Below are 12695 nucleotides of genomic sequence, written 5' to 3'. Positions count from 1 at the left end.
GTCGAACCAATGGGCTGTCGAACTAATGGGCAGTTCCCATTACAGACACCGCTATCGGCTAACAGCTAACAACGTCCCTACGTCGCCCCGGTCAAAATGGTCGCGCAATGATTACGTCACATCCAGAGCCCGTAACTTTACAGGAACCTTCCTCGTATTCCGCTCTCTCAGTGGAGACACGGCGGTTGAGAGAGCCGAGCGAGAGGACGTTCCTGTAGTAGTTCCTGCCCCCCAAATAGTACCAGGAACTTCTTCAGTGGAAACGGGCCTCATGTGGCTTCAGCCTTTTTTGTGGAGTCAGTTTTTGTCACAAATAATGGCAGCTTGGTTTGAGTGGAACTGTAAGGCTTTGCCTTTTGAATGTGTTTTTGAGTGGTAGCATGTTTTTTTATATCACTGAATTTTGCATCAAAATCAGTCTTGCAATACATGCAGTATGCCCGTGTGTTATCCCCAATAAACTGCTTTAGCCAGCCTTTGTAATCAGGGTTCGCTTCCCACTCCTTTCTGTACTTTTGGTTGTACAGCTTAGACTGCGCCATGATGAGCTGTTTAGCTAGCACAGTGGACGACGAGGTGAGACGTGAATGAGGCCAAAATCCTTAAACAATATACAATGTACAATATACAAGATACAATGCAATCAGAAAGCTGAGACGGACGGATGTAATTCAAACAGGGTGACCATATTTTGATTTCCAAAAAAGAGGATATTCGGCTGGCCAGGACATAGCCTACTTAAATGATACTCTCAGCTTACTCAAAGATGCCTTATCATTTTAATATATTTAAAATTTATATGTATGGATAGAAAATTCAGTTATATTACAAAATAATATCTCTCAAAGACAGAAATTCAGATAGGCCCCAATAGGGGACACATACACACACTAGAGTGTGGCGATCCAAGCGAGACGGTACCCGACGGGTCGGGCGGTTTGGTCAAAAATGTAGCTATAAATTGTATTCGGCTCGGATCGGATTCGGTCAGCTTTCAGTGAAAATGTAGTGTAAAAATAAATAAAATCCTATTGTCTGTCCTGTTTATTGCTTGGGCACTGTTATTTAGGTGACAACACCTGAACATAACACACACAGACACACATTAGCTGTGTCCCAATTCAGGGTTTGCATCCTTCGGAGGGCGAATTTGAAAGCCGCTTATGTCACAACGCTGCGCGAAGGCTGTCCCAATTCATCCGAAGGCTCCTCCAAATGCAGCCGACAAATGCGCCCTCCTTTTCCCTGTATTCGGAGGATGCACTGCGACTATCCTTCGTGGCCTCCCATATCCCAAGATGCTTTGCGCGCCTTTGTTCAACCTGGATCTTTTTGACGATGGCGGCAAACACAAACAGCAGCAGCGGCACCGCGTATACTTTCAAATGTAAGTAACGGATTTTTACTTAACGCCAGAAGTTCAAGGGGCCTTAAAACCTCTAAATGGCTGTTAAAATACGTGACGTTAGTAATGCTAACACGTAGCCACCGGAATGTAGAGCCAGCTCCGCAATGTAACATTAGCTTAACGTTAACCTGTTGATAGGAGGAGCTCAGTTAGCCTTTAAAAGTAACGGTAACGGTTAAAGCCTTAAACCCCTTCACTTTCAATTGTTTAAAAGCTCGGAGGGTGACTCGTTATATCTTATTGTAACTGTGGAGATGCTGTAGGATGTTTATACCTCACATCAGGTGCATAAATGCACCACAGTGAACAAATATAAAGTTAATGAGAGGATAGGTTGTGAGTTGTGTGTGTGTTTGTATTTCTAGGCTGTAAAACTGTACTAAACTAAACTAAACTAAACGTTTGGATGGAATATAGCCTAGAGCTAACTTCAGGAGCATTATTGTTATTGTCGTTATTAGGCCTATGTATATCATTTTGCCTGTTGACATAATAGAAAATATGTCTTACATTTCATTTTGTTGTAGGGAGCAAGGAGCAAACAGAGGAATTTATAAAACTGAACGGTGGTGGTGAAAACGACCACCTCTTCACAGGGGCCAAAAATATGGCCACACTCGGATGGAGGTACCTGTTAAGGCAATAATAAATAGCCCATCTGTACTCTACACATATTTGTGTGTAAAGGTTACTTAAATTAACCCAAATCCTGTACAAAGTACAAATATAATCCTAAGATCACAAGTTAATGTTGTTTTTAGGTGGTTGTGGGAGTTTAATGTCTGTCCTGATGTCGCCTTTTGTGATCTTGTGTGTTTACCTTTTGTAATGCTTCTCTCTTGTTTAGAACAATCCTTCAAAAAATGGGCCTGGAGGGGGAAAAAAAAGTGGGACAACCTAAAAATAAAAATAAAGTATGTGCAGGTTTGGATAATGATATGGAAACTACATTTGTTTTACCCAAGTTAATACTTTGATAAAGAAATGCAGAAAAAACTCCAAGGCACTCTGCCATAATAGTTAAAATGCCTTTATTGTTTATTCCTTGAATCTGTTTAACTTCCTGTTGAAGGCTTGATGCCGAAACCTGTCGAAGGACTGTGTTTTTAAGGTTTATATGACCATGACTTAAGAATAAAGGCATTTTAACTGCTTTGGGAGAGTGCCTTGGGTTTTTTTTTCTTCGTTTCTTTATCACTACATGAATCCCATTCCAAAGAGCATCTCAAACATACCTTTTTGAGTCCATGATAACCTCCTTTTCAAGACTTTTTTAATAAATACTTTGCAGAAAATTGCTGCTGTTGTGATTGATTTCCTCTACCTTAGGGATGCAAAGATCCAGGGACAGGGCAGGGGGTCGGCGGGAAGCCCACTGTTGCCACCTGGCCCTGGTTTGTCCTCATGGATGAGGTTTTAGGACAGAGGCCTTCCATTGCCCCTCCTGTCCTAATTGCCTCCATTCCTGAGGACACACCAGGGCCAGGTGCTGCAGTGGGTGAGCAGCATGAGTAGGAAGAGGAGGATGAGGAGAGGCAGCCAGGGCCAGCAACAGGAGGGACACAGAAAAGAAGAAGGGAAAGAGAAGATGAGATGTTGGAGCTGATTAGAGAGGATATGAGGTTGCAGAGGAGGCCGAGGAGAGGAGGGAAAGAGAGAGCCGGGAGAGAATGGAGAGACTTTTTAATTTACTGGAGAGAATGGTTGAGAGGCGGTGATTTTTTTTAGCTTTTTTTTTATCCTGTTCAATTAAGTTTTATGTGTTGTTGTTTCTTGTTTTCAAATGTTAATTTAAAATGTTGTATATAGTTATAGTTAGTTGTTGATTAAAAATATTATATAGTTGTTCCATTATCTTATTCAAATGTTGTATATAGTTAAATTAAAATCTTGTAATCATTATCCGTTCCATTTCTTATTTACAACTAGAGTAAACTTTCGAACTACTTTTCAATGACAACACAATTTATTTTTTTCTCATAACTATTTACAAAGATACAATCTGAACATTTTTAGCTATTTACAAGTGGGCATTCTTAACATGTACAACTATTTACAAATGATCAGCAGAAAATTATGAAACACATTACTAACCTATTAAATAACAAAAAACTACATTTATTTACAGTATGATTATTGGCTGAGCAGGAGTCCCTTGTGGTGCTGCTGGACTGGATGGGATGCCACAATAAAGACCCTGGAGTCTTCTGGCTGTGAGTGGGACATCATGTGGGGGGTGGGGGATGCATGTCTCCACTGTCCACCACATCGGCCATCAACGGGGTTTGCAGGGCTGACGCAATCGACAGCTGCCATGTCACTAAAAATGTTTAAAAGAGAGGCAAGAATAAAACAAACAAAATACTACTGCACAACTTTTTATATTAATTACCACAAACTATGCTAGCTCTGTATGAACATTAATGTGGGTTAAAATAACAGGTTTAACGTTACCTCCCCACGGCTCTCTCCCAGCCAGAGATAAACTGGTGTCGCCAGAGCCGCCTCTCCTCTTTCTCCAACAAAAAATATATTAAAAAAACCAAAATCACAACCTCTGGCTCCATCATTGTCGTCTGTTATGTTTTTGTGTCGTCTGTTATGTCGTCTGTCCGTTATGTTTCCGTGTCATCTGTTGTCTGTTTTGTTTTTGTGTCTTTCCCGGGTTTGGGCGGCAGGAGTCATGGCGCCGTGAACCGGGAAATCCTCCGTAAAGGCTAGACTGTCCCATTTAACAACGGGTGACACGCCCTTCGCCCCTCGCGTAGACCGGGTCCTCCGAAGGATGCAGACCCTGAATTGGGACACAGCTATTGGCTGTTTATTTCTCCAGCCACCCACCTCCGCCTTGATTAAACGCTGAAAATAAAATAAAAGAGGGAGACAGGTTATTCCTGTTTTATCTTATTTTGTTATATTTCTCCCTCTCCACTCGCTGGAAGCGTTGGACCTCCCACCTCCCGCTCCCGTCTCAAACACGGAGGTCTCCCTCTCTCCGCTGAGCACGCCCGGCCTGTTAAATAGCCTGTAACCGTAACAACTGTGTGACACAAACTCAGTGCTTTGGTCATTAAATAATGTCGGGCTTGGTTCGGGTTCGGACAGAAATATGTGGCTCTAACAAACACACGGAAACCGGACATTATCATCAGTTTTTAAAAAAACACCCCGGACGCCCCAGACGGGACGTGAAAAGTGGACATATCCGGGCAAAAGAGGATGTTTGGTCAGCCTAGATTCAAATGCAGTGATTTATTGATTAGCAGGACAGAGCAGAGGCACACACAGTCAGCGGACGAGGTGAGTAATGACTGAGGCGGACAGGCGGTATGTGGGTCAAATACAGTGATTTATTTTAGTGTGACAGTGAAGAAATATTATATTTATATGCTGCTGTGCAAGCCAGGGTGGGATCGGCGGCGGCTGTGCGCACGCGTGATTCATTTGCAGTCTGGATGCGGAGGAGTGAGGATCTCCTCTCTGCTCTGACTGCACTGGGGACTGCTGCTGTGAGACTGACCGCCTGTGAGTGCTTTGGGACGGGGGAGGGGCTCAAAGCAGCACCCGCTGCTGCTCACGTGGAACAGGAACTGCAGAGTGATATGTGCTTTCACGTCAGAGTCGCCACCAGAAATGTCTCCAATAACACCAGAAAAAGTCGCTTTTTTGAAAAAATGTCGCTGAAGGGGCCTGAAAATCTGCTAAATCTAGCGACAAAGTTGCTAAGTTGGCAACACTGGTGGGGGGAGGGGTGCTGGGCAAGCTAATGTTAACACCAGGGAGAAAACCAACAGCGATTAAAAACCTAACTAACGAAACGAGTGGTTTCTAACACGTTCGTTAAAATACAATATGATTTACGCTATGGGTTTAGACGGCCAATATGTAACTTAAATCTAACAGTCTCTCCCTTCCCAATCCAAACTCTGAGGTGCACCTGCAGCAAAATGGCAGTGCTGCTTAACGTTAGCTAAAACATAACTGTTAATTGTTAATCTCCACCAGGTTTCATGCCGACTTTAAATGAACAACTGTTTAACGTTACTATTGTCCCAAATTGAATTTTACGGTGTGTAATTTTGGTAGAAATAAACTAAAATGAAAGGCAGAAATAAACTTCAAAACCACAATGGAAGTCTGCCTTATGGTAGTGTCAGCTAACGTTAGTTCACGAGCAGCCCTGCTGAACAAAAGCGTAACATTTATCATGAACATTTATCAGAGAGAGAAAGCACTCTCATTATGCTCCAAAAATCTTTACTAGTTAGACAACGTTTCGAGTGTGTCAGCTCTTCATCAGGTCATCTTACAAGTTACGTGTTTTTCACCCATATAGACACCCACTGGTGACGCGTCATAATTCATGGTCATTCACAAAAATATTTACACACATTATACTTAGGCTATTGTAAACGCACACGATTGATCAATGATGATAACTATATGTATCAGGCAACATCAGGTTAAAATATAATACATATATCACATCAGGTGTTAACAGTTATCAACTACAGAAAATGATGAATGGGGAAGTCCTCATTCATGCCTTTGGGGGACAGGGTGTCCAATGTAAAAATCCAAAAGGATTCTCGTTGTAACAATAGTCTGTTTGTGTATCCTCCTCGTCTCAGACGTTTTACGTGTTCAATTCCTTGGTATGTGAGGGATGCCACGCTATGTTTCGCCGCAGAAAATGTATAGCCACTGGACTCTTGGGGTCCTGATTGCATCTTTTTTCTAAAGTTTTTCATTCCAGCACCCAAACTAAGTGATGTGCGTATATTTCTACATTTCATGAATTCTCTTAAAAATATGATTTAGTTGGTTGATTATATACATGCCTAATTTACACTGACACTTTACATTTTGATGAGATACATTAAAATAAACTAGTAATGGATACTTATCGAAGGGTCAGGGAGCACACGGAGTGATGCAGCCTCCATCTCCGTCTTTTTTGTCTCTGTGCGAACGGTGAACAAAGGAGAAGGACACCCCTTTCGGGGCTAATGCAGGTGTTTAAAATAACTGCCGATACCAGTGTTTTTTTTTTGTTTTTGTTTTTGTTTTTTGTATGGAGCTATATTAGTGTCTTTATTACATGCGAGAAAATAAATGATATGAGAGGGGAAAAAATGTTTGAGAGAAAAAAATATATTTGAGAGAAAAAGTTTTCATACTGATAGCAAAAAATAATAATATTTGAGACTAAACAAAGTTAAGTTAACGGCTAACATAATAACTATTATTTCTATGTCACTAGTGACTTGAAACATTTAGGACGAAAGGAGACGGGTTGAAATAAACCGAAATTTCCCTTTAACTTTATGTTAACTGGTTGTCCTGTGTAGTAGGTCGAAAATGCTACATGTATATTTTTATTGAAACAGACACCCCCTAATTTTTTGTTAAATATTTGAACTAATCTAACTCAAATTACACAGTTTTGACATCAGGTCAATTCTACAATATGTCAGTAGATGGCACTGTAACGCCACGGTGGAGCCATTAGGGAGACTCGAGATATGTGTCCCGGCCGCGGCTGCCATTTTGTCTAATTACCTCCGTGAGTTTCTGTTTCCCCCAGTATTTTTGTAAGTGTAAGTTACAGACATTAGCTCGAGGTAACATAAGAAAACGTGTTGTAAACATTGTTTATGAGTTAAAGCCAGTTAGCCGCGAGTAAATTTGAGAGTCACCATACACAAATTAGTTTCACTTCCGGTCGCTCGTTAACAGGTCGTTGTCGCGCCATATTGTCAGACAATTAAGTGCAAGGCTAAGACAGTGTTATGTCAATGTTGCACAGAGGTTTTGTAACCAGTATATCAGTATAGTGTGAGTGTTATTGTGTTGTATGTGTTAACAGTTGGAGTGAGTTTAAGTATTTGAGTTAAGTAAATGTGTGTTTTGGGTAGTATTATTTTTGTACAGTTTCATATTTGAGTTGAGCCAATTTTTATTTCTGTGGAATAAAATTTAAATTACTTTGAGTTCATGTGCACTTAATTTACCTGAGACATTATTTTTTTTTATATGGTTTATTGTCAGTTAGATTTTTACATTGATTTTCTTTGTGTAACATATTTTAGTGTGAATGTGGAAAATGAACTTTAAAGCAACAACTTTAAGATAGCTGACATGACTGAGATGTAACTGAGTTTTATGCAGTAGTATTAAACAAGCACTGGCTGGAGCAAGACACTAACTTTTGGTCCTCTCTCTCTTTTTAATCCACAGTCCACAGACTTTTATTTTATTGGCTATACAGCGCACTCTTGCCTGTGTAACCTTTGCTGCTGGTCCAGATTTCCCCTAGGTCTGGCACCGGCAACACCTGCTCTCTGTCCTGCTGTAGCTGAGGCCACAGCTTGTGGCTTCTTCTCCTCCTCTGCGCACTTTGTGGGGCTGCACTCCGTAGCCCGGTGACGTGGGCCATCAGCTGGGCATCCTGAAGGACGGCTGTCCAAGGCCTCCAGCCCTGGTGCTCCAGCCGCTCCGTTTTCCACTGCTGTTCTGTCGGTTTTCCATAGACTGATTAAAGCACACTGTAACGCAGCTGTGCATTCATGCAGCTTTTGACCTCTGTGTTATATTTGGAAGTCCGTCTCCTGTCCCCATAGTTACCAGTGTACGAATCTGTGTGACCTTCTGTTGTTAAGAGTAGTCGACAGGTTTGAATGTATTCCCTGGGGTGCAATTCCACAGGTGGCGTTGTCGGTTCATTCCCCTCTCCTCTCCATTTGGCCACACATGCATAACGTTAATGTATGCATATCCGCTCCCAAATAACGCAGCGCATCTATGCCGGTGAATCCACCATGGTGGATGAATGATATAGTTGAATTTGACTCCCAAGACCATCCTCACCCAGCTGTCAATTCGATTGAGACTGGCCAATAGGAACGTGGCCCGCCCATGACATTATTTTCACAGTGAGAGCAAAATCCTGACACCATAGCAAAGACTTTTTTTGATTTTGAGAGAAGAAAAATATACAGTCTATGGAAAAATGTTTTGAGAGAAACAATTTTTTTTGAGAACGAAAAAGTTTTCACACTGATAACAAAAAAAATATTTTTTTCTTTCTTTTTTTTCTTGGAAATAATTTTTTAAATGTCAATTTTTTTTATATTCTATGACAAAATACTTTCTCTCAAAACATTTTTACCCCTCTCATATCATTTATTTTCTTGCATATAATAAAGATGCATGCACTGGTTGTGAAATTCGGGGTTAATACAGGTGTTTAAAATAACTGCTGATACCAGTGTTTTTTTTGGTTTGTTTTTTCCCCCCTTTGTGCCAGAGAAACATAGAAATCGTCATTATCTCTCTGGGACTTACAGGCCGCATGATTTCATCCCGAGCCTCTTCCACAGAGAAGCGCCTCTTCATCTTGCTCTTTGGTTGTCACAGGAATGAAATGGCCAGACAGCCAAGCTACAAACACTTTGTGACAGGACCTCAGCCAGGTGCATAAACTCTCTAAGCGTTGTTTTGTTTGTAAGAGTGCAGTAAGAGAAGAGGGCCCATGGTTTCATTTATCTGAAAGAGTGCATGTACGGCTGTGTACTAAAGTAACTTTATCAGACATTACACGTTCTACAATAAGGTCAAGCTAAGGTCAATCTGTCTATTTTAAAGACACATGAAACAGCAAACACACACACACACACACACACACACACACACACACACACACTTTCTTAAAATAGCCTACTAAGCTCAATAACACAAGCACAGAAATTAATAAAATAACAAACACTGTATCACACATTAAACACATTCAACATGGCTTAATAGAAACAATTTTGTATGTGTAAGGAATAAACCAAAATTCAGTTTGCTTGTTTTACTCACTGCCACAAGAAACTCTCTCCTAAAGTAATGATCATCAAAAAATGTTCCTCTTTTGAGAGTTTTATTTGTACATCACAAAAGCATAAAATTGATCTCAAGACTAATCTACAGAGACCCAACAATTCAAATGAATTCCCACCAAGAGCAAGCACCTATTTCTCCCTGCTGTGCGACAGTGGCGAGGAAAAACTTCCCTTTAACGGGAAGAAACCTCGAGCAGAACCACGACTCTGTGGTGGGCGGCCATCTGCCTCTGCCGGTTGGGTTGGAAGAAAGAGGGACAGACAGAGAGACAGGCACAGCAACATCAATATAACTAACAAGTGTGACAATGGGGCGCCCGGTGGATCAGTGGGTAGAGCAGGCACCCCATGTACAAGGGCACTGTCTTTGGTGCAGGCTCGATTCCAGCCTGCAGCCCTCTGCCATGATCCAGGTGCTCCCACGATCCGAAGAAACCTGCAAGGCGAGAAAGCACGACGACTCGGGGGAAGAGGCAAAGTTAGTAACATGCATTAATGGGACATGAATCAGAGTGGGAGAGAGAGGAGCTCAGTTTTGATTTGAGATAACATTAAATAATTAAATAATACAAAATAAATTATCATTATTAATTTAATTTTTTTTTTATTTTGTTATGTAATGCTAGTAATTATGAGTTCATTATATGTGCCTTGTGATAGACTGGTGGACAAGTCCCAGTCTGTCACAGACGGGCAGACAAGTCACTAGTCTGTCACAAGGCACATATAATCTGATAGCTTTCACAGCTATGATCAATTTAGAGTCTCTAATTCACCTAATCTGCATATCTTTGGTAGTGCGGGAGGAAACCGGAGCATCCCGGGGAAAACCCTCACTGGCACAGGGAGGACATGCAAACTCCACACAGAAAGGCCCAAATGTTTTGGCAGGTCCTTACCCATAACCTTTTTTTTCTGTGAGGTGACAGGGCTAACCCCTGCACCACCATGCCAGTCCAAAATGTGACCTCCTCCAGTGTTTTCATCACATCTGGTCCTACTGCATCATCCTCAAGATCTTCTGCAGGGGGCGTCTGTCCTTCACTGGGATGATCCTATCACAGAGGTCCGGAAATTCCTTCTGCTGGGCAAGTCCCTGGAGCATCTGCTTACCGTGGTGCCTGTACAGAGATACATTCCCATTAAGCCATTTAGTGTATAAGCATAGTTATAAGATTGTGACTAAGACTGAACAAACAAACAGTATTATTCACAGAACCCACAGACCATAAGATCAGGCAAGACTTGACAGACAACCCACCTGGCTTCTGGAGCAGCATCCATCGCCATCTTACTGACAGCAGTCAGGAAACTCTCTGCAAAGGCCTGTCCAGATGTTAAAATGCTGTCCTCAATGATGTCAGCCAGCTGGTGGAGGTGCTGTGCTGTGCTCCCCCTCACTGCAGCACAACGGTGGCTGAAGAGGGACAAAATGTAGACAATGACCACCACGTTTCATTTGATTTATGCTTCCTACTAAATTCTGTTCAAAAACTCTCCTCTTACCTGAGCCCTGTGTTGACGAGAGCGCTTAAGACTCTTTTAGGGCTGCAGCCCTCTGCCAGCGCATCCAGAGCAAGGTTAACCTTCTGGTGGATGAAGGTGCTGGACTTCTGTGCCAGCTGGAGCAGCAGGGTGCGGCCTGTCGTCTCTGCCTCAAGGTCCATGGCCCTCCCAGGTGAAGGTGGAGCGCTGCTACTGTGTCTATGGCAGCACAGGCAACAGCAGAGCGTGGGCTATTCATCTAGACAATAGATCAGAACATCAGTCAATACTTCTGCGTATACAGTACAGGTACATGCACAAGAAGGCAAATGAGAACTACATGCAACACAAGGACACAGAGACAAAGAGGAAAATGTCTTCATACCACTTCTGTGAGGAGCAGGCAGAGCTGACGCAGTTTGGTCAGCAGTATCTCTGGGTGGTGTTGTGCCAGAGCTCGAACAGATTTACATCCATCCAGTTTCTGCTCCCTGTGTTTAGATGACAAAAAAGAAAGAACTTTGTTAATCATTGCTTTAGAAACAACAGACTCTTGAGTCCTTGCCGGGTATGCTTTTAAATGATCTCTCTACACTTCTGTAGTGTCGATGTCCTACCAATCATCCGAATTCAGCTGCTCGAAGCAGAGGGACAGGCTCTCTGTAGGTTTGGACAGAGGCTGGAGGTACTCCTGCTCTGAAACAGGCTTTGCAGGGCAGAGTTTTGTCCCACGACGTGGTCCTTTCTTTTTGGGTGGGGCAGATGTTGATGGCGGTGCAGGAACCTTAGGTACTTCAGCCACGGTCCTACGACAGAGTCCTCTTCTGTTGGGCTGGGACACTGTGGCTGGAGGTGCTGGAACCTTGGGTGCTTCAGCCACGGTCCTACGACAGAGTCCTCTTCTGTTGGGCTGGGACACTGTTGCTGGAGGTGCTGGAACCTTGGGTGCCATAGCTGGGATCCTTCTGGGTGCTGCTGGTGGTTTAGGTTGATGGATAACCTGGAACTTCTGCAGCGACCTAGTGAGTTCCTCCATCGTAGTTTTAGCTGACTGGAGCTTGTATCCATCAGCTACCTCTTTGACTGCTCAGATTCAAAGCAAAGAAATCATGATCCAACTGTCACTTACTATTCCATTTGTTTGATGTAATCACATGTGCACCTATTTCCATTTAAGTTTCCATAAAAAAAAGAAGTCATCATTCAACAGCATCAACATACCTGCTCCACCAACTCTAACACACATCACCGGGAGACGAGACCTTCTCCTGGGTGCTGCTGTAGGTGGAGGAGTCGGGGTGAAATGTCCCAGATATGGAATGTCCCTCAGCTCAGTGGGAGTGTGTGTCCACAGAGCTGAGGGAAGAGTCTGGGCTGGGGCTTCTCTCCTTCACAATGAGGTCCTCTCTGTCCAATGTCTGGTCCACTGAAATGGGCCTGAGCCTCCTTGGAAAAGTGGATTCAGGCCTCCTTTTGGGTGAAACTGGGGGATGAGGTGAAGGGAGGGTGGCCTGCTGGGTGGAGACTCCAAGTCTTTCCAGAGCAGCATGGGTGTGGGCTTTCTGTGAAGCACACAAGCTCTCTGCACTGCAAATAAGTGCAGCCCTCTTAGCCCTTTCAGCTCTCTCAGTGTCACGGATGCTGGAGCCACTCTCCATTGTGGCTCTCTGGTGACTGTGAAAAACATGAAGACATATTTTTGTTTTTAAATGTATTCAGTCAAATACAAATACTGAATGAATCGGTTTATAATATAATCTACTCTTTTTTACTCCATAAACATATTGGCCCAGTCCCAACAGAGTTCTTCTTTAGGCTGACACTGAAGTTAGCATCAGGCTGTTTATTTGTTCCTTTTAGCTACAGTTATTCATCCACCAGTGTTAGCTAACTAAAGCTATTTCAACTGTTTGTTA

At 42.8% G+C, this 12695-nt stretch overlaps 1 protein-coding gene across 1 annotated transcript in view; it reads right to left on the bottom strand.

Moving 5' to 3' along the window:
* The window catches only part of LOC125904472 (TOG array regulator of axonemal microtubules protein 1-like), a 97585-nt gene that overhangs the window by 47883 nt on the left and 37007 nt on the right, over nt 1-12695 (bottom strand). The window contains exon 3 of the mRNA XM_049601877.1: nt 11165-11270. Coding sequence (XP_049457834.1) covers nt 11165-11270 — 106 coding nt within the window. The remainder of the gene's footprint in view (nt 1-11164; nt 11271-12695) is intronic.

The sequence above is a fragment of the Epinephelus fuscoguttatus genome, linkage group LG17 (genome assembly GCF_011397635.1).
Source record: "Epinephelus fuscoguttatus linkage group LG17, E.fuscoguttatus.final_Chr_v1".
Taxonomy (NCBI): domain Eukaryota; kingdom Metazoa; phylum Chordata; class Actinopteri; order Perciformes; family Serranidae; genus Epinephelus; species Epinephelus fuscoguttatus.
This window is presented reverse-complemented; position numbering and strand designations above follow the sequence as displayed.